General features: G+C 43.4%; 2 protein-coding genes across 3 annotated transcripts in view; both read left to right on the plus strand.

The window, feature by feature from the left end:
* Positions 1 to 22,886, plus strand: part of LOC139552391 (protein unc-13 homolog B-like) — a 118,340-nt gene that overhangs the window by 58,943 nt on the left and 36,511 nt on the right. For both annotated transcript variants that reach the window (XM_071364106.1, XM_071364107.1), the window contains exons 9-17: positions 1,647 to 1,955; positions 2,105 to 2,153; positions 15,665 to 15,711; positions 15,837 to 15,915; positions 18,381 to 18,455; positions 18,586 to 18,805; positions 19,297 to 19,524; positions 19,686 to 19,827; positions 20,455 to 20,624. In XM_071364106.1, the coding sequence (XP_071220207.1) occupies positions 1,647 to 1,955; positions 2,105 to 2,153; positions 15,665 to 15,711; positions 15,837 to 15,915; positions 18,381 to 18,455; positions 18,586 to 18,805; positions 19,297 to 19,524; positions 19,686 to 19,827; positions 20,455 to 20,624 (1,319 nt within the window). The remainder of the gene's footprint in view (positions 1 to 1,646; positions 1,956 to 2,104; positions 2,154 to 15,664; positions 15,712 to 15,836; positions 15,916 to 18,380; positions 18,456 to 18,585; positions 18,806 to 19,296; positions 19,525 to 19,685; positions 19,828 to 20,454; positions 20,625 to 22,886) is intronic.
* LOC139551673 (uncharacterized) lies at positions 6,436 to 14,647 on the plus strand. Its single transcript, XM_071362954.1, has 3 exons — positions 6,436 to 7,004; positions 11,709 to 14,319; positions 14,601 to 14,647. The coding sequence occupies exons 2-3, from the start codon at positions 11,853 to 11,855 to the stop codon at positions 14,645 to 14,647; spliced, it is 2,514 nt and encodes an 837-aa protein (XP_071219055.1). The 5' UTR covers positions 6,436 to 7,004; positions 11,709 to 11,852.

Genomic DNA, 22,886 nt, shown 5'->3' on the forward strand with positions numbered 1-22,886 from the left:
AGCAACAGCTACACCTGACACCACCCCAGCAGATAGCACTGCCAAAGATTCACAATTGTCTGAGTCACCTGGACAACCTGACGTCAAAACTCAACCTCAAGAGTCAGTTTCCCTCAAACCTGATCCTAAGGCTGTTAAAGTAGCCCAAGGCCAAGGCATTGAGAGACCTCCTGCTTCAGCTGTCGACTGTCAATCAAAAGAAGCTGATATCCCTACAGCATCAGGGCAACCTGCTAAAACAGAACAGCCCTCAAAAGCAGAACTACCTCCAACGAAGGATCAGTCCAGTTCTTCTGGAAAACAAAAGGCTGTGAAAGGAGCAGTAATACATGAGAAGCACAGAGTAATTTTGTGGGAGAGCCTGAAAGTAAGGAAATGGACAAATCAGTGCTAAGTGCCCAGAAGTGCCCAGAAGATTACCCCAGCTGACCAGTTGCCTAAGACTAAAGAGCCAGCCCTCATGTCCCTGTTTGGTGGTTTTATTTCAGGAACTGATGACGCTGGAAAGTCTTTTGGATCCATGTTTTGATCTACACCAACAATTCCCCAAGCCCTTCCCATAATTCCTCATGCAGAAGCAGGTGGTGGTGTGTTCTCAGGATTCAAAACAATATCTGCAGGCCTGTTTCAGGAGGACAAGATAAGTGTAGCAAAGCAAGAACCATCCACTGCCTCTGAGGTTTCTGGGGGGCTGCCAAACCTCCCAAACTACAAGCTCCCCCAGTTGTTACCACTCAGCCTAAAACTAATGATAAGCCAATCAAGGAGACAAGCGATCAAAGTGCGGTAGGTCCCCCTGGTGACTTAGCCAAACCCCAGATTTGCATCTCCACACCTGAGGTAGATCCTTCAGCATCCCTGTCCCAAAAGGAGAAGGAAAGCCTTGTAGAACCACCCCTCTCTGCAGATCCCACCTCTGGAATGCATCTGCACGACCAGTTCAAGAAGGACCTATTGAGTGCTAAAAGGCCAGTAGAAGCATACAAAATGGTCTTTCCTAACACCCTTTATGATGCATTGATATTTTGGGGAGCGTAACCAGGGTCCAGCTCCGCAATCCACCCCACTGAGTACTGTTTTCTGTCTCTTTCCTTTTAACCGTGTTTGTTTTAAGCAGTTGTGCTACTGTGTTGGTGGTTGATTGGGAAGTGTATTATACCTGGTTGTGATATATTGACAATAAGCTAAATATTTCTTACTCTTAAACTCCTAGCGTAAGATTAATTCAAGTTGTACATACATTGAAATTATAATTCTAAGAATGTTTTTTATTTTTTTATTATCTAAACCTTACAGAATTCCCTGTTGCCATTCAGTTTGATCAAGTTAGAGATTTCAGTCACTCATGGTCTCCCAGAAATAGTAATAAAAGAAAACCAGTACATGCTAAACCAGTACAGACAAACATTCATTGGGATAATCTGGTACATTAAAATTCATTTCAGGCAATTGGTGTATTCATTCTAATTTGACAACAGGTAGTTATTTTCTCTGTAAGGTTGGATGTCTTTTTTAAATGTTGTACAATTCAGTAGAAACTATAGAATAATGTCAATATCCAATTAATGAACCTAGTTTTTCTTCATCACAACAATGATTATTCTAATATTTAAGTCTCTTCCCTCACCCCTCTTTCACCACTCCAGTCCGGTAGAAAGTAGTCGCTTTGGGTCCTCTGGGAACCTGAGCCAGACCAGCTCCCAGATTAGTGAGACAGGCCAGGAGAGTGCTCCAGGCTCAGGGCTGGAAGAGTCCTTCCACTCCTATCACAGTACCGGCTTCCACCCCTCCATCAATGTCCAGCAACCTACCAATGGACACATCCCCAGCAATGGACACTCTGTTTTGGGGAAGAAGTTGGGCAGACCCTGCCTGGATGTGGGGAAAAGCTTAAATGGCTCCTTGAAGAAATTAGACCACTCAGTAGAGAAAAGATCCAACAAACATTTGCAGAGGTGAGTCTTTTATTAGAGAAAGAGTTGTGAATTTAGAACCGCCACTGAATAGTACAAGTACATTCTTGGTGATTCTCTCACTTTATCTCTCAATCCACACATCTCAGTTTCCACGACAATGAGCCTCCTTTCCCTTTCTCTCCATCCAGAATACACTGGTTGAAGGCCATCAACAAAGTCAGGGATCAGCGTCAGGAGGTAGGTTTTTTTCTCCCCATGTTAATCTTATGTTCCCTTTCCTCTCATATATGACCTTCTAATCATCTTGCCCACTCTACACATTCACAACCACACTTTTATTATCCTGCTCCCCATTTGTATTTTTTCCCCATCTGCTTGGTTGAGTTTCACCTCTAGTAGTTTGAAATCGGCAAACTAAATAGCTTATTCCAAGTATTTGTCAAGATGCGTTTACTTACGTGTATGTTTGCTGGTTGAGTTAGAATATCAAACAGCTGTTCACTGTTCTTGCTCTCTGAGTTAGATGTGACCCTAGTGGCTCTGCGCTTCAGAGGTGGAAAATTATCATTAATGGATTGTTAACTCAGGAATTAATCACTCTCTCACACACCACAAAGGACCTCTCAATTGCAGCCTCTTCTCGTGCTACCTCAGATTTGAGTGTTGAGGATTAGCGTGGCAGATGTGTTGTTGCTTACCCTTACCATCTGGGGGCGGCCCGTCAGGACGTCCAGGATCCAGTTGCAGAGGGAGGTGTTTAGTCCCAGGGTCCTTAGCTTAGTGATGAGCTTTGTGGGCATTATGGTATTGAACGCTGAGCTGTAGTCAATGAACAGCATTCTCACATAGGTGTTCCTTTTGTCCAGGTGGGAAAGGGCAGTGTGTAGCGCGATTGATATTACGTCATCTGTTGGGGCGGTATGCGAATTGGAGTGGGTCTAGGGTTTCCAGCATGATGGTCTTGATGTGAGCCATGAGCAGCCTTTCAAAGCACTTCATGGCTACTGACGTGAGTGCTATGCGGCGGTAATCATTTAGGCAGGTTACCTTAGTTTTCTTTGTCACAGGGACTATGTGTAACCGATGTGAAATGGCTAGCTAGTTAGCGGTGGTGCGCGCTAATAGCGTTTCAATTGGTGACGTCACTCGCTTTGAGACCTTGAAGTAGTGGTTCCCCTTGCTCTGCAAGGGCCGCGGCTTTTGTGGAGCGATGGGTAACGATGCTTCGTGGGTGACTGTTGTTGATGTGTGCAGAGCGTCCCTGGTTCGCGCCCGGGTCGGGGCGAGGGGACGGACTAAAGTTATACTGTTACATATGGTGGTCTGTTTGAAACATATAGGTATTACAGACTCGGTCAGGGAGAGGTGAAAAATGTCAGTGAAGACGCTTGCCAGTTGGTCTGTGCATGCTTTGAGTACACGTCCTGTTAATCCGTCTGGCCCGCGGCTTTGTGAATGTTGACCTGTTTAAAGGTCTTGCTTACATCGGCTACGGAGAGTGTGATCACACAGTTGTCCGGAACAGCTGGTGCTCTCATGCATGCTTCAGTGTTGCTTGCCTCGAAACGAGCATAACGGGCATTTAGCTTGTCTTGTAGGCTCACGTCACTGGGCAGCTTGCGGCTGGGTTTCCCTTTGTAGTCTAATATTGTTCAAGCCCTGCCACATCAGATGAGCGTCAGAGCCGGTGTAGTAGGATTCAATCCTAGTCCTGTATTGACGCTTTGCCTGTTTGATTGTTTGTCTGAGGGCATAGCGGGATTTCTTATAAGCGTCCGGCTTGGTGTCCAGCTCCTTTAGCTCGGTGTGGATTTTGGCTGTAATCAATGGTTTCCGGTTGGGAACTGTACTTATGGTCACTTGGGACGACGTCGTCGATGCACTTATTGATGAAGCCAGTGACTGAGGTGCAGTACTACTTGTTTATCTTCCTTGTCTGCTAAATTACCTAAATGTAAAAATATACAAATGCAAAGCACACCGGGTATTTTTTTGGCCATGTTTCGGGGGCGGAGCTCATTAGAATAATGCCCATTGGCATTTTGGTCATTTAGCAGACACTCTTATCACACCATAGTGCCATCAGACTTCTGATACCAATGCAGGGTGAAAGTTTGCCACAAAATTGTGAACTGCTATAAAAAAAAATGTGTATACAATGATTTTGTATTTTGATAATACAAATTTCAAGTTTCGAAAGTATCTTCTTACAAAATACATTGGATTGTAGAGCAGACCAGTGAAATACAAAATACTAAAAGGTTATTGAAATACGTATTTTAAATTCAGAAATACTTCCCATCTCTGACTCATTCTCCCTCTGTAGCCACTGCACTAATGGTGTGGTGAATTCCGCCTAGGTGAGAGACTGAACAACTAAATGAGAGAGTGAGGGAAAGATGCAGGAAAATAGGGAACAAGTGTGATGGGAATAAAGAGGTACAGCTTCAATGTTTATCACATTGTTATTTTGCGCATTTTGCCGAGCAAATGTAGGCCGTGCTTTATCCTGTGATGCTCACTTTGGGGAGTATAAGGATAGTGAAAAAGTTTTGCACTTTTTTTTTTTTATTGTACAAAATAATTGGATGGGCTGGGATATTTGCAGAAAAGTACTGTGAGAAACCATGCTGATTTCACATTGTAGACTTACTACACAAGTGCATTTGAATGAGTTAAGAGGGCGGAAAAACCTGAATCTCTAAACTGAATACATCAAAAAAGGAATGACTTCTCTGTCAACCTCAATTTATCCTGATTCTTTGTGATGTAGGTGGCTGGGTGGAGCTGCCTTAAAGCTGCAATATGTAACTTTTTGGGTGACTTGACCAAATTCACATAGAAATGTGAGTTATAGTTCTGTCTTTCTTATTGAAAGCAAGTCTAAGTGGAAGATATGTTCTATGTGCACTATTTCCATGCTCCCCGGTCTTACGTTGTGTTGTTGCGCCTTACTTTTGGTGTTGTATACCAGCTTCAAATAGTTGAAAAATACTATATTTTTGGTTATGGAAAATATATTTCACAGCAGTTTAGATTGTTCAATGATTCTTAACACTACTTGCTTATTTTGTCACATGAACTGATATTAGGCAAACTATTTTAATTTTAGCCACCAGGAAATGGCAGAGCGATTTCTTGCATAGTGGACCTTTTTTAAGTAGTGATACCGGAGCTCCAAGGCATGCGTCGAAATCGCTAAGCAGTTTACTTCGAAACAGTGTGCCGATGCCTGTACCACTTCATCATAAGCACGTGATCAATGACGTCCGAAGTTTAATTTCGTTGAACAATCACCTGATTGGTTTGGTATTGGTTTCGGTATAAGACAAAAAAGCTACTCGGCGCATGCGCTACACCGTATGGGACGTCATCTATAATAATTTGGCTGCTTTAAATTATTTTGACCAGCATGTGCCACTAGTGTACACTGTGTTGATCAAAGCCGTGAGTAATTAACCTATTTTTGACACAATTGACTGGAAAGCATCAATGCTTCTGGAAGCTTTGTTTCCCCATCACTACTTTTTTAAGGTTTATATTGCAAAAGAATGGTCAGATATCGTCAGTCTATCTGTTGGTCAGAGACAGTTCATATCAGACCTGGGTTCAAATACTATTGCAGGTATTTCAATTACTTTTCAATACATTTCAAAACAAGTATTCAGAACCTTTATTTAAAATAAAAACAAGTATTTGAATATGGGAATGTATGTGGAAATGCATGCATTTAACCCAGGAATTTGAAATAAGTACTTTCAAATGCAATTTGCTTGATTTAATAACAATTCAAATACTTAGATTCTCCTGTACTTCTGTATATCTTTTAGGCAGTAGTTCTGAAAGTAGTGCTCACAAGCCCTAGAAAATAGCGTACTATGTCAAATATGTGCACCACGTCATTGCACACTCTCGCTCTGAAGTGTGTGCATCTTGCTAGCTGTCACTCAAATGGCAGGGGACTGAAGATCATTGGCTAGAACTCTTAATTGCTAGGGGGCTGGCCCACATGGAGGGAAATGTAGCTTCCAGAAAAACGGTTGCTTTCAAACTAGGGATTTTGTAGCTAACTGAGGTAACACAGTAATTCTGTTCATAGATTATGCATGTATGAACTACACATTGACACATTCAGCCCACAGCAGGAGGTTTAAGAAAGACTTTGTAGTCGCCAAAGTTCTGGAGCATGTCTTGAAATAAAAGTACTTGTTTTGGGCTGTGTATTTGGAAATACTCAAATACACATTATTATAATTTTTAAAAATACTAAAATACACATGTATTTGAACCCAGGTCTGGTTCATATACAGTATGAGGAATGTGTGGAAGACTAGAAGGACTGGTTTCAGCTGTAGCACAGATTATGTTGTTTCTAGTCATGCACTCCATTAAACCAATTGATCCGCGGTTAGAAACCAGTGCTGGTCGTAATGAACAGGTTACAGTTATAGTAGTGCGGTGTCTTGAGATGCATTCCATTAATTAAGCCATGCAGCCTGGTTATGAGGAAGGGGTTGTCATGGTGCTGTGTTCCATTATACTGATTGCTATAGGGCCGGTATAAGGGTCAAATGGAAAGAGAGTGAGGACAGCAGGATTGTACAGATAGAGGTGGAGAGAGAGGGGGGTATGGAGAGAGGGAGACTGAGAGCTGGCATTTTCACAGCTTCAGATTAGCTTTGTGCTGGAATACATCGCCAGAGGACAGAGAGAAAGGGGACGGAACGAGAGAGGGAATGCACAAAGAGCGGGAGGGAGGGGTACTTAACTGGGACTGAACTGTCATGTGAGCCTAGACTCCTCGCGCTTGCCCTTCCTGGGTTTGTACATCTGGAATGAGAGAGTCAACACTTCTCCTACGTCTGTCAATCTGGGTGAAGACGAGCAGTCCAATGTGCTTTGAATGTAGCTCATGGAATTAAAAGCACCTGGGGATATGTAAAGAAAGGGGAAAAAATTACTTTTAAGATTTGGCGCTTGTCTTCTATTGAGTGGTTTTCCACAAGGAGTCAACGGTCCCCACTAAGTGACTTCTCTCACCTTCACAGATTCTTATTGTATACTATTACCCTTTTCTGCCTTCATGAGGTAAGCTTTATTTAATTTTATGCATCTTTAGAAATGGTATTATTGCATTAAGTTTGCATTTTAATATTGCGCTACATAAACTTAAGAGAATGTTTGCTCTTGACTTTTCTGACTTTTATGCATGAAATGTATGGCTAATAGAAAAATGTTTCCATAACAATGAGTAATATTGTGCGGACATGGATTCAAATTATGTGTATTTAATTATCTGGTATTTAAAATACTTTTTTCGGTGTATTTGAGTATTTTCAAATACACAGTCCAAAACAAGTACTTTTATTTTAGTATAGAATGGTTATTTGTAAAAACCAAATAGTCTACCAAATTGCATTTGAGAGTATTTTCAAATACTTATTTAAAATCGAATTTTCAAATACTTATTGATAATTATATTTTCAAATAACTTGGTTAAATGCATGAGAGTGTATCTGAGTATTTTAAAATACTTTCCAAGTGTTTTTCCAAATTCATAAAAGTATTAAACTACTTGTCTTTTCAAATTAAATATATCTGAATACTTTCTTCAAATTTATACTGAAAAAAATATTAACGCAACATGCAACAATTTCGTAGATTTTACTGAGTTACACTTCATAGAAGGAAATCAGTCAATTTAAATAAATAAATTAGGCTCTAATCTATGGATTTCCCATTACTGGGCAGGGGCGCAGCCATGGGTGGGCCTGGGAGGTCATAGGTCCACCCACTGGGGAGCCAGGTCCACCCACTGGGGAGCCAGGCCCAGCCAATCAGAATGAGTTTTCCCCACAAAAGGGCTTTATTACAGAAATAAGAGAAATAAGCTTTTTGTGCTTATAGAAGATTTCTGGGATCTTTTATTTCCGCTCATGAAAAATGGGACCAACACTTTACATGTTGCATTTATATTTGTGTCTAGTATATGTGAAAGTAATGTAGATATTTGAACAAGTATTTGAACCCAGGTTTGATATTGTGATATAGTCCAATATAATTATGAAAATGACAACATTGCTCCTGTTGCATGAGTAGGAATAGAATGAGCGGCCAATTGATCAGTTGAAAACGAACAAACCAAGCCAGACTTTTTTTCTAGGCCACAGAACATGAAGGAAAGAGAGAAAAGACATTGCTCTGGGGCACTCCAGTGACTCAGTCAGAATTACCCAGACATACTTCTACCAGCTGGCTCCCCCTCTCTGTGGTCTGGACAGCTTACTGCTGAGGCTGAGCCACTGGCCATTCAGATTATATGGGCCGCTGGCTGCATACGTTAAATGGGCCAGGAGTTGTCTTCAGGAGCCCAGCTAAGAACTGCTGTGAAAGTGATTGATGTCTAAATCACATTTTAGATAAGCAATGTGTATTTTACCTGGGAATGTCTGTTCATTTTGTCCCTGTTTATTTCCAGATTGTCATAGTTGGGGCGGCAGCGTAGCCTAGTGGTTAGAGCGTTGGACTAGTAACCGAAAGGTTGCAAGTTCAAATCCCTGAGCTGACAAGGTACAAATCTGTCATTCTTCCCTGAACAAGGCAGTTAACCCACCCCCTGAACAAGGCAGTTAGGCCGTCATTGAAAATGAGAATTTGTTCTTATTAACTGACTTGCCTAGTTAAATAAAGGTAAAAAAATAAATAAAAATTGTTAATGGATATGAAATGGCAAAAAAAGCTATTTAAATGGAAAGTCAATGTCCACCATGAGGATATCTGATTCCTAACAGTCTTTTTAACCTCTCCTGTACTTATATTGCTAATAACCTCATTGGCTTGATATGTGATTCCTGACAGTCCTGGGCAGCTTTTATAAATGTGCATCACTAATAACAGCACCGTTGGTCTGGCAGCTAGCTGTCTTAGTGCTATTCATGATTATGCCTTCCCGTCAACTGTGCTCTTATCATGCTAATGCACACCTCCAGTACTTGAGTGGTATTGGACAGAGGTTAAATCTCTGGTGGAGGAGAGGGTTAAGAATGTTTCCCACCAGGGAGTCCTGTGCGCAAGCTGGAGATGCACTTTAACACCTCTTATGCTTTTACATCTTCTTAGTTGTTCTGTCTTAACAGCCATAGAATGACTCCCCTATCAATTCAGATGGGAGCAAAGTCATTCTTGCAGTACTTTTATGTTGTAATGTGTTACATTTGAAACTTTTATGTCTATTATAGTATAAGGGCTATAGAATAAATACATTTGCTTCATAGGTTGGCAAGGAAACATTGACCTTGTTTGCCCCAGCCCAGGTGAATTTGTCCGATCATTTGGGATGGTTTCTACTCTGACTATACATTTCTATTAAGTTAGAAACATAACGTGATATAGAAATTCTATCCACATCCATCACTGTTCATTACAAACTTTAGGCCATCTGCCATAACAAATGCCAATGCTCTATCTATCTGCTGTTTCACAGTCACAGTGGAGCCAATGTCTCCCTGAATCCATTTGAGTGAGTAACAACAGACAGAGGCACTCGTGGAATTTCAATGAATTCCAATGATGGCTGGTATCTCTTGTTGTAGAGTAATCAACATTAGCTGCGCTCAACACAAGCCCCTCTACATTACGAGTAAATATATTCCCCTTGGTACGGTCGATTACTTTTAACATGCTGCTGCTCCACAAGGGTGCTGTAACGCAAATGTCACGACTCACCACAGATCTCTTCAGCTAACAGAAAATAGACTGATAGAGACAAAATCACTTTTGTTAGTGACTGAATGTATTAAAGGTCCAATGCAGCCGTTATTATCTCAATATCAAATCATTTCTGGCTAACGATTCACTACCTTACTGTGATTGTTTTCAATTAAATGGCCAAAAAGAAACAAAAATAGCTTCTTGGCAAAGAGAAATTTCTCAATCAAGAACTTTGCTAGCACTGTCTGGGAGAGGTCTGAGTGGGGAGGGGAAAACTGAAAACTAGCTGTTATTGGCAGAGAGGTTTGGAACTCTCTTATCAGTCTATTAACTAATTTACTGCATGGTAATGTTACCATGGAAAGGCCAAAGCTCCATCCCACCAAAACAGACAGAGATTTCAGGTAGTCTTTTCAAACAGCTCATAGACTCATACACATATCATAATTTTTACAATTTCACAGCATCATTCCAACCTCATAGTGTGGAAATGTATATAAAACACAGAAAAATCATGTTTTTTACTGCATTTGCCCTTCAATGACTTATGGCAATATGTTTTATCTTATTGGTCATGTTCATGTTTGGTATGTATCTAGTTATATGCATCAGAAACACCAGTCCAGTTAGACCTAGGTGAAAACTGCCTGAAAAGCTGATGGGAAAATGTTCAGCTAACCCTGTGCTCTGTCTGACACAGACAGATCGGTCTGGGCAAATGGCCACAGAGGCACACAGAAAGATGGTGGTTAAACTGACCAGTCTGTCTGTCACTCTGTCTGACGCAGAGACAACAGCACAGGGAGGGAAATTGTGCAGCACTGATTCCCCTCAGCGGGTTGGTGCTTAACAGCATAATGCTACACAGCAAGTGCATAGGGTTGGGCTGTTACTGCCTGAGCTGTCTTCCAACACCCAGGATCAGTGGGGATGAGAGGCAGATGAATAGGTTAAGCCCAGCAAATAATCCTTGAGTGTTAGTTGGCTGTTGCATAAGTGTGTACTAACTTATTGTCTCACTACAGTGTAGATAAAATCATGGATTTCCATGTACAGGTATATGCCTTGATTTTAAATTACATGCATCTTTCTACAATAGCTTGCATATATTGAAGTACTAGTCACTCAAGTCAGATAGTATGGTCATGTCACCCAACAGATTCCCTAGTTATCCCTGTGTCACTCAACCAGCCCACACACTGTGTCTAGCAGGGGGAGGGGTAACAGCTATCTACCTCCTCTATTGCAGCTGGTGTGTGCACAATAATGACACTGACTCGGAGGATAGAATTGAGCCGTCAGTTAAGTACAAGGCTGTCTTCTGATCACGTCCTAATTATAGCGTTTAGGCCAGCTGTATGGTCCGATCATTTCCCTGATCCTTCGTTCTCTGTGAGTGAAGAGAGCGGGTGAGTGGCCAACCCACTGATATACAGAGCACTGGCCTGACTCACAATGACCCCCAATATCAATGTGTTTTTTTAATCACAATTCCACGCTCCACTTTGCCTCCATAGTCTATCTCTCTGGCGTTACAGAGATTAAAGCCCTCTACTCCCACTCTCCCATGCCTGAGTCTCTGTGTGTGTTGTCTGTGTGTTTTTATAGAATTCTGCCTGCAATGTACATAGGAATGCATTGGCATGAGCTAGTAAGATGGTTATGTAGGTTGTTTGCAAACCAAATCGAAGCTAAAAAGACATTTTCAGTCATCCATTGCAATTAAACTTATCTTGGCTATAGAGCCACTTATGTACTTTGTTTTTTCATCGTGATCTTACGAGCCATTATAGCAGCAGGAATATGTTCTTGTTTTTCTCTCTCTCTGCTTTCTGGTCTGTTGGACTGAAAAATTAGAATACTGGCAAGCTCTCAAAATGAAGATGTGGAATTATGCAAATGTGTATAAATTGTATTGATTCTCTGAGGGGTTTGTGTGTTGTATGCCAATGACTGAAATGTAAAGGATGAAATGGCTTAGAAGAATGCATAAGGGAAGGTTCATGTTGATAGAAAACAAGCATTCCCCCCTCAAAAAACTGTTGCATATTATTTATGTTGGTCTTCTCTGTCTCTCGCCAGTCATGAACAAGGCTTTGTAAGCAGATCAGTCTCTTCTATATGGTCAGGATGTTGTGTGGTCACACAGAGATTCAAGCCCCAGGGTGCTGGTCGGCCTCTGAGGACGGAGACCAGTGAATCCAGCTCACCATACAGTCCTCAGGGATGTTCTCCAGGGGTCACGAGAGGGGCCTCAGTGGAGGAGATGAACCCAAAGGGACAGAGCCACCTCAGAGTTCACACAAGTGGTCCAAGAGGAGGGAGCTGGGGGGGGGGAAGAGGACTCAGAGCCCCAAGGTGGGTCGCAGCGTGCGGAGGAAGCTCCAGAAGTACCTGCAGGGCCCGGCGGGTCCTGTGGAGCCCTCCATCCACCAGCCCCAGGACCAGCACACCCCTGTGGAGATGCAGCAGGACATGTTCATCTGTGGCCTGAAGAGAAATCCCTCCAGTGGGGAATTCCCTGGACTCCACTCCTCCCTGCCCAACCGCCGCAGTCACACAGTGATTCTAAACCCACCTGTGGCTGGGGAGATGGAGCTGAACAGGGAGGGCTTCATCAACGCCCCCTGTGCTGTACGCACCAACGGCCCCACCACTAGTCTCCCCACCTCTCCCTCTGGAGAGAACAGCAGCTCTGAATGTCAGGATGGGATCGGGGTTGAGGAGGACACACACAGGCCTTTTCCTAGTGAAGGGAAAGAAGAAGAGGAGGAAAAAGATGAGGAGGGAGAAAAAGGCTCCAGTGACATCGTCGAGCACATATTGAAAGAACTGCAAGGGATCAACAAGATCCAGGAGGAAATATCAGACCTGCGGCATTACCTGACCTCTGTGAGGGGCTCTGTGGACGAGGTCTCCTGCTGTGTGGATGCAGTGCTGAATGAGATAGGGGAGCTCTGCTCCTATGGAGCCTCAGCACCAGGACCCCAGACCCAGCTCTATCCCCAGACCCCTCAGAGGCTCAGTGTCAGACGCGGAAGCCTGGGCAGGCAGAATGCTGTCACAGCCTTCCACAGGAGGGCCACCAGTCCTTTACTGGAGCACCGGCACAAGTCTTGGGACAAAGACCCAGTGATGATGATGCCACCCCAGGGGTCACCTAAGAGATGGAGAGAAAGGTTACCTCCTTTCCAACCCAAACTACCCGACCAGGAGAACTCAGACCACAGCTCAGACGTGCCCTGTTCAGGGCCAGGGTCCAGCCTCTCCAACCTGGAGCGGGGGTATGCCCATGATTGCCCCAGCACCAGCTCCCTGTCCTCTGGCCAAAGCTCCAACACTCTGGACCGGGACACCAGGTACCGCTCTGGTAAGGCCGGGGTGTGGCAGAGCGGTTGGGCATCGGCGGACATGCAGCGTAGTGTGAGTGGAGATGGGGGGTGGAGTGGGGAGAACGGCTGGAGCGAAGAGGACGTCTGCTCCTGTCTGAACAGTGGAGAGGAGGTGGAGGACCACTGTGGAGGACCAGGTGGCTGGGCCAGGTACACCACAGGAGAGACCAGCAGCACCCCAGGCCAGTCCTCCCACAGCAGCTCAGAGCACCTGTCCCTGCTGTTCAGCTGCCACAAAAAATCCCCCTCCAGCTCGTTTAGTGTAGTGGACTGGCGGCCCCCCAGACAGCAGGGCAGCAATGGACACTTGGAGTGTGACTGTTCAGCCAACTGCCCATACTCCCGGAGCTCCGGCTACCACACTGTAGACGCCTACGCTGATGATGTGGGGAGCTGTGGGCCGTCCAGGAGCATGAGTCGCTCTACTGTGCTGCTCACAGACTGTGATGATGGCTACCTGGAGCCGCACTCCTCCTGTGACCACCGTCCGTCCTCATTTGATGCCCTGGACATGGGATCTGCTAGGAGCCTGGACAGGGAGTGGACTGAACAGTCTGTCCCAGGAGACGTTGCAGGAGAGTGGGAGTCGGGGGACCTGCCTAGCCCTGAGCCTGAGAACACCCAGCCCCTCAATGTGGGATTTGATGTGAAGAACATTGAGAAGGCTGTGCTCAATTTCAGGTCAGCTCTGAAAGGGGCTCTGAGGAAGCTGGAGGGGTCCAGCCTGGAGCATGGTAGAGATGACAGTGAGTCTGAAGCAGCTCCCTCTCCTGTCAGACCTTGCTCCCCTGAACCTCCTGAGGGAGAAATCACTCTGCCAACTGATCACGTCCGCTCTGGGTCTCCACTGGAAGAATACAGTGAGGCCTCAGTGTATGTGGACTGCAGCCCAGCCCAAGAGAACCTGCTGTGCTCCCTACAAGTATCCACAAAGGAAAGTACTCACTCCCCCTGCACCCCTACTGAATATCACTCCATGGAGCATTTAGAGAGCCGAGAAGAGTATCAGACTGATGGAGAACTGTCCAACCCAGATCTGACACCAGACCACAGTCCTCCTGGAGGGGCTGGGCATAGCCCAGGAGAGTCTAACCCCAGCCCAAGGGGGATAGGGTTAAGTCCAATCGGAGAGGACCATGATGGAGTTGATCAGGATGAGTTTTGTGAACAGGATGTTGTCAGCCCTAAGGAACGCCTTGCTAATCTGCAGCGCATCCTAAAAGAAAAGAGACAGAGACGCAAACTCTCCAAATCTTCCCAAGGATCCCAGTCCACTTTCTCTGAGGAGGAGCTCAATCCAGGTAGCTGTGCACTACAGTATTTGCAAGCCCAGCAAAAAATGAGTAATCTAACACTCATATTCCTTATGTACCTAAACTTTGACAGATTTTCTCTGACAGCATTAGCCCATGATTTATACTAATGAATGTAGCATTACACGATTATGATCGATCCTGCCACCTTGGGTTGAAAATTGCCACTATTGATTGCTAGTGTAGTTGATCTGGTTATTTGATGTTCTTTTCTTAGCTATCCATGAACCCTAATGTTTTCTTTTTTCGTGGATTTTTCTTCCTTCCAGATGGCAACAGGGAAGATGACCAGGTTACTCTCATGCATTTTAAATGAGCTCCCTTTTTAGTTATGTTTTGTTGTTTTCATTCACACAGATATATTTAGAGTTTTGATGTGACTGTTGCATTTGCCGTTGGGTGTTTTCATATCCTATGCATGGTCCCCATGTTTTCCTTTTGTCATACCTTTAGCGGAGGTGTTTAACTGCTTGTAATTTATTATTTATTGTTGAGGTTTGCTCCTAATGAATGCATTTTCAAATGGCTTTACGATTATGTTTTGATTGAATTAAAATAACCTATTATTTCTGTACTTCAAAATGTGAATAGGGTAAAATAATAATGTTCTTGGCAGCATCAGATCAGTAGAAACACTGGTGTGAAGTTGTTTTGTAGAAGCACCAGCTCAGAACTGTTTCAAACGCTGTCAGAACCTCCTAGTACTAGGAGAGGCAGAGGGAGAGGAGCCCTAGAGAGCCCAGCTACCCAACTCTAGCCCCATTCATCTGAGAGGAGGAGGTGCACAGGCGCTGATGAAACACTTTACCTCAGAGGAAGAGAGATGAGATACGTCTGTCGTTTTTTCCCCATGTTATTGCACAACTCCAAAAGAGTTCTCTGAAGTACCCCCCCCCCCCCCAAAGTTCTCCCAGTTGTATTTTGAACATCTGCACAACAAAAACAAGTTGTTCCTTGTTTTATTTGCATCTGTATATTGTTAGTGATATCGAACAGAAAACTGGTCATTTAATGTGTTCATCTCTTTCCCCCTCTCGTTTTACAAGCACCTCCCTTTTGCTATTGATTTATATTTTTTCGGCTTTTCAATTTGCCAACAATCATTAGATGCCATGTATGGATCAAATGTGATCCTCTCCTTGTCTTAAGACATTACTTAAAATGATGTTCTGAATGTGTTCTGTTCTGCATGTACCATCCAGAGGTGAAACTCAACCAGCTGTGCGTCTTTCCATTCTCTATCCTCTGTGTGCCTTTTTAACCTATAAGATTAAGTATTTTGCTGTGGTGTAATAGCTGAATCTGAAAACCTAATGTGTTTTAAATCTTGCAGGGACAAGATGATGAACCCAACTCCAGACAAGCTTGGATCAAGCCAGGGTATATGATGACACCCAAGTCATTTCTGTTGATTTAGATTTGCCATGCTTTTTTAATGTGTTGGAAAAACTCATGCATCTGTTTCTGTATGAGTATAAGCATATCATTCTGTTCTGTGTCCACAGCGGTGGAAGTGGTTTGTTTGGGATTGACAGCATGCCAGACCTTCGTAAGAGGAAGCCTATACCCCTGGTCAGCGACGTGGTAAGTTTTGCCTCCCATCCTTGTCACTGCTTAAAATCCCAGTGCTGTTCTATCTGTCAGTACATGTTTTTCTATCCTGTAATACCAGCACAAGAGAAGCATCTAGATAATTAAGGATTACATTTATAATTGCAGTGTTTGCTTAAGTCGATCTGTTAAAAAAAAAGTGATCGCATGAGGAATCACCAAGATATCACCCAATGAGGCACATGTGAAACCAGTCTTATAATCTCTCTCTCCCCCTCTCTTAAACCTTTAATTATCCCCCACAACTTGCTTGAATGCAATCATTTTCCTTGGTCAGGCTATGGTAAGTGGAAATAACCCAATTGCCCCTCCCATTTGTAGTCAGAAATGTAAAGGCAAAACTGTATATCAAGTAGGACAAATTGCACTGCTTGTGCAAACAAATTGTACAGTATGCAGCTGTCCTGCAAGAAATGTGTACTAATGTGCAACAAGGGTTTTATGGTGCAAATAAGTAACCATATATAACCGTGCAACTGCACTGTGGTGTTCCTACTTTATATAATAACTTAAAACAATATTCCCTTCCTCTTATTCGACCTCTCGCCTTAATTCATACATATGATTGATTTTGTTCTGTTGGGGTTTTATTCTCCACCCTTACATGCTGAACCATGAACATACCATCACTACCAGGGTTTTAACCCAAGCCACCATTGGTAACACACGCACCTGGGTTAAGTGTCTGTTTCTTCGACTGGTCAGTGATGGTTCAGTTCTGCCCATGTTGTCACCTCTTATATGACCTGTGTTGTAACAATCCTTACATGAGTTTCTTCCTTCATCCGCTTTGGTTTGGTTGGGGTGTTAACTTCTTATGGCTGCAATCCAGGTAACGGGATGATATGACAACAGCCAGTGAAAGTGCAGGGCGCCAAATTCAAAACAACAGAAATCTCATAATTAAAATTCCTCAGACATACATGTTTCTTATACCATTTTAAAGGTAATCTTGTTGTTAATCCCACCAAAGTGTCCGATTTCAAATATGCTTTTCAGCGAAAGCACTACAAACGATTATGTTAGGTCAGACCAAACCACAATAAGCACGGCCATTTTTCCAGCGAAAGATAGTAGTCACAAAAAGCATAAATATAGCTAAAATGAATCACTAACCTTTGATGATCTTCATCAGATGACACTCATAGGACTTCATGTTACACAATACATGCATGTTTTGTTTGATAAAGTTCATATTTATATAAAAGAAAATCTGAGTTTACATTGGCGCGTTACATTCACTAGTTCCAAAAACATCCAGTGATAGTGCATAGCCACATCGTTTCAACAGAAATACTCATCATAAATGTAGATGATAATACAAGTTATACACATGGAATTATAGATATACCTCTCCTTAATGCAACCGCTGTGTCAGATAAAAAAAATTAAAAAAAATACGGAAAAAGCAAACCATGCAATAATCTGAGACGGAGCTCAGAACAAGAGTCAAATTAGCCGCCATGTTGGAGTCAACAGAAACCAGAAATGACATGATAAATATTCCCTTACCTTTGATGATCTTCATCAGAATGCACTCCCAGGAATCCCAGGTCCACAATAAATGCTTGATTTGTTCGATAATGTCCGTTATTTATGTCCAATTAGCTACTTTGGTTAGCGCGTTTGGTAAACAATTTCAAAGTCACAAAGCTCGTTCACTAAAATGTGACGAAATGTCCAAAAATTCCGTAACAGTCAGTAGAAACATGTCAAACGATGTATTGAATCAATCTTTAGAATGTTGTTCAAATAAATCTTGAATAACATTCCAACCGGAGAATTACATTGACTTCAGATGAGCGATGGAACGGAGCTCCCTCTTATGTGAACGCGCATGGTGAAAAAATGGTCACCTCATGGCAATGGTGACTCATTCCTGTCTCCTTCGGCCCCCCTTCACAGTAGAGTCATCAGACAAAGTTCTATTGACTGTTGACATCTAGTGGAAGCCGTAGTCATCCATATCTCGCTGTAATTTCAATGGGAGCTTGGTTGAAAATCTACCAGCCTCAGAAAAAATCCAAACAGGAAGTGGAACTTCTCAGGTTTTTGCCTGCCATATGAGTTCTGTTATACTCACAGACATAATTCAAACAGTTTTAGAAACTGCAGAGTGTTTTCTATCCAATACTAATAATATGCATATATTAGCAACTATGACTGAGGAGCCGGCCGTTTACTCTGGGCACCTCTGTGCACCTTTCATCCAAGCTACTCAATACTGCCCCTGCAGCCATAAGAAGTTAAGGCTCTATGGGTCTTGGATTACTCACCTGGGTAGTACACTCCCTGGGTAAAGGGCCTAACAACTCAATTTAAATGTATTCTAGCACTTACAATACTACACCAATCTTTGTAATCACTGTTTGGGGTTAGTTGAAGGGTTGTTGGTGTGTTACCATGGCAACTAACACTATTTTCCCCTGTCATCCAAGTCACTGGTCCAGGCCAGGAAGGCTGGAATCACCTCTTCCATGGCCGCACGCTCCTCCGTCAAAGACGAGGAGCTGGTGAGTACATCAAGGGATACATATTACTCTATTGAGATAATCAAGACTCTTTTCAAAAACTCACCAATGTCATAGGAAAAAGTCATATCTCAGTATCCTCACTCTCTGCTCTCTCCTCTCCCCTCTGTAGAAGAACCACGTTTATAAGAAGACCTTACAGGCTCTGATTTACCCCATCTCCTGCACCACGCCCCATAACTTTGAGGTGTGGACGGCCACGACGCCCACCTACTGCTATGAGTGTGAGGGGCTGCTGTGGGGCATCGCCCGCCAGGGCATGAGGTGCTCCGAGTGCGGGGTCAAGTGTCACGAGAAGTGCCAGGAGCTGCTGAATGCTGACTGCCTGCAGCGTAAGTACAGCACAGTGGAAGTTGGACTAAGAAGAGGTTTGTTTAAGATCCTTTCGCGATGACTGAGCTTAGTTGCCTAATGCAGGCAATCACATGATTGACAGTATATGAAACGTAAATGTCCATTTGTAATGGATTTGTACTTTATAATTTTTCTTCTGATTGACAAGGTTGACACTTTTTTCCAGAATTTGTCTACAGAGTTTCTGGCTCTAACTTTCCTGTTAAATTACATTTGCTTCATCTCCATCCCAGAATACAGCTGTCAGTGTTATGTAAAGTACTGTGTAATTATGGTGTACCATCATTGGTTATTATTGATGTTTCAGTGAAGACATAATTATACATCCACCTGATTTCGGACCGGAAAATAAATAGCTTTAAACAACTGGATACATATAAACAGATTTGCTAATTTACATTACAATATTCACACACGGCGCCAAAAAGACAGTCCATTTACTTTAAGTGTGTTGTTTCTGATTTTCTAGGTGCTGCGGAGAAGAGTTCAAAGCATGGGGCTGAGGATCGTACCCAGAACATCATCATGGCCATGAAGGACCGCATGAAGATCAGGGAGAGGAACAAGCCGGAAATCTTTGACGTGATCCGGGATGTGTTTGTCATCGGCAAGGTGATCCACGCTCAGCAGATGAAGACCATCAAACAGAGTGTACTGGACGGAACCTCCAAGTGGTCGGCCAAGATCACCATCACAGGTGCACAGACACAGGGAGTAATGTCTTGGCACTAGTGGTCATGTTCCACAAACTGTTTTGTTCTACTGTAAATAGTCTATTTCTCTTCCTATCTGACTTTGTCCATGTGTCTCTCTTGATATCAACCTGCCTCCTGTCCCACGTCATCTGCCTGTCTGCAGTGCTGTGTGCCCAGGGACTGCAGGCCAAAGATAAGACGGGTTCCAGCGACCCCTATGTCACGGTCCAGGTGGGCAAGACCAAGAAGAGGACCAAGACCATCTATGGTAACCTCAACCCTGTCTGGGAGGAGAACTTCCACTTGTGAGTCTATTTAACCTGGCCCTGTTAATGTCTGGGATCTTGTGTGTAGTCTGTAGTATTCTCTTGTAAAACTGTGGGTCCCTATGTGTAGTGAAGTGGGTCCCTATGTGTAGTGAAGTGGGTCCCTATGTGTAGTGAAGTGGGTCCCTATGTGTAGTGAAGTGGGTCCCTATGTGTAGTGAAGTGGGTCCCTATGTGTAGTGAAGTGGGTCCCTGTGTGTAGTGAAGTGGGTCCCTGTGTGTAGTAAAGTTGGTTTCTATGCGTATTAAAGTGGGTACCTAAGTGTGTTTCTATGTGTAAGCAGGCCATGGTATGACTAAGCCTCAGGCTGTCTAGGTTTCCTCACCCAAAGGCGTGTGTGGTCTTAAGAACCCACTTCCTAATTGTCGCACGCTGTCTGGAGCCTTCTGACATTGTCAGACACTTATTTATTCAGGGTAGTGGTACACATGGGTAATTAACTCTATCCTCGTTTGCCTTAAATGGCATTAGGCTCAACCAAGTTCAGTTGAATTATCGAAGAATGAACTGCAATGTGTACATAAAAGCAATGTAATTACCATGCATATCTTTTCTTGGTATCAAATCTTCACATTTACACTATCTTACAATTTTTTTCCCCCCAGCGAGTGTCATAACTCGTCGGACCGTATCAAGGTGCGTGTGTGGGACGAGGATGATGACATCAAGTCCCGGGTGAAACAGCGTCTGAAGAGAGAGTCAGATGACTTCCTGGGTCAGAGCATCATCGAGGTCCGCACGCTCAGCGGAGAGATGGACGTCTGGTACAACCTGGGTACGTCACAAGTCCTCTCTATGCTACAGTATATTGTGTGCTGTATGTGAGAGGAAGGTTCCTGCCTGTGTTGGAGACCCATGATTATTATGTTAAGTAAAGGTAAAGATGAGTCGTTGGGGCACTACACCACATCACAACCCTGAGACACAGTAGTCGGGACACAATGGACATGTTTTTATTTGGAACTGTTGATTCAAAGGAAACTTCCATTCTTTTCGGGCGCTGAATGCTGATTGTCTGACAGCCGTGGTATATCAGACCATATACCACGAGTATGATGAAATATTTATTTTTGCTGCTTTAATTATGTTGGTAACCATTTTATATTAGCAATACGGCACCTCTGGGGTTGTCGTATATGGCCAATATATCCAGGCACTCCGTTTTGCATCGTACATAATAACAGCCCTTAGCTGTGGTATATTGGCCATATACCACACCTCCTCAGTCCTTATTGCTTAAATAATCCCACCTTCATGTAATCTCTGAAGCCAATCAATCAATCAATCAAATGTATTTATAAAGCCCTTTTTACATCAGCTGATGTCACAAAGTGCTATACAGAAACCCAGCATAAAACCGCAAACAGCAAGCATTGCAGATGTAGAAGCACTGTAGCAAGGAGAACTCCCTAGAAAGGCGGGAACCTAGAGAAACCTAGAGAGGAACCAGGCTCTGAGGGGTGGCCAGTCCTCTTCTGGCTGTTCCGAGTAGAGATTATAAGAGTACATAGCAATTAAGGCCAGATTGTTCTTCAAGTTCATAGATGACCAGCAGGGTCAAATAATAATCACAGTGGTTGTAAAGGCCATTCAAATGTTCCAGTAGCAGGCTAACTGAGGCTGTGGAACAGGGAAGTCTCTGTTCTTTATAGCCAGGGCAGTGCCGGTCTCTCCTCTATATAACCTGACATAGCATCCCTCTCCCTTTCACAGCCTCTCCTCAGTCCTCACATGCCTCCTCATTGTGTCCGAGAGGCTATTTTTTGTGTGTGTGGGTCTTTGTCGGGATCCACTTGTAAGTGCTTTGATTCAGCAGTCAATTTGAAGGAATATTCCCTTCTACTGATCTGATGGGGCTGGAGAGTCAAACGTTTGAGATTATCAAAAGGAGGCAGGTTATGTTTTCTTTTTTGTTGCTTTTTTCATACTGGAATCGTCATTTCTTCAGTTCTCATAAATCCACTCTTTGAAGTTTCGCCGAATGCATATTCTGTTAGCTTCCTCCTTGCATCTGCCAACCCCCCCTTAAATGTTTTTTTTTTATCATACTCTATCATTAGTTTACTCTCTAGGAGGGCTGAAATCAACCCTTTAAACTAACAGATTGTTAGTTGCTGCACAGTGTTTTGTCTTAATGGACTATCTGTCAAAGGGCTAGTTAATGATGGGTAGAAAGTCTAGGAAGAAGACATCTTACAGTAACAAAGTAAGTTAGCTAGCATCATAGCGCATCTGCATATCATGTCACCAGCTCTGTTCTAAATCCCAGCCCTCTTCTGTAGTCCAGTCTGTGTTGTGCTTGTACCTCATTACCCACTTCTCCCTTGGCCAGCAGCACCATTTTTCTCCCCAAATTACCCAGGCGAGGACTGGCCCAAAGGCTCCTACTTGCACTGGATGAAAATATTGTCTGTCCCCACAATGGTCTTTACTTTCCCCTGGGCTTACTCTCACTTGTGCTTCCTCTGTAGAATATGCCCTCTCTTTCTTCCTTTGTCCACATGGCTACTTTCTTCATCTGTTTTTTCTTGCTTTTCTATCCCTTTTGGAATGGGATGGGTAGTGACTCAGGAGGAGGGTGGCATGTTTAAAAAGCTCTTTAATAGAGAAGACTCCAAGGTCTAGCTCCAAACACTTTCCAAAAGTTAATTGTTTCATTGCCCTTGGTGCGTTTCTCTTCCTCCTCATAATGATAGTCAACCTTTTAGGGATGCATCACAGTCTGTCATGGACTTCGTATCTCTGCAGATGAGATTCACCACACCAGTAACTCATGGGTGTTTGTGTGTTTGCATGTGTGTGTGATTAACTGTGCTGTTCTGAAGCTGCAGGCCTCTTTTGCCTACTTGACTTTTTAAAAAGGACCACCGTGATACTGAAACAAGCCTTCAAAGGTCTTGAATGTTAGTGGTTGTGAAGTGTGTTAGCCCTATGAAAAGGGAAAATGTATGTACATTTCCCTAGATTATCTGAAACATACATTTTAGCTAAGGTTTCTCATTGAATGTGTTCGATACTACACAGTAAAAGAAGAGAT

Source organism: Salvelinus alpinus, chromosome 24 (genome assembly GCF_045679555.1).
Source record: "Salvelinus alpinus chromosome 24, SLU_Salpinus.1, whole genome shotgun sequence".
NCBI classification, from domain to species: Eukaryota; Metazoa; Chordata; class Actinopteri; order Salmoniformes; family Salmonidae; genus Salvelinus; species Salvelinus alpinus.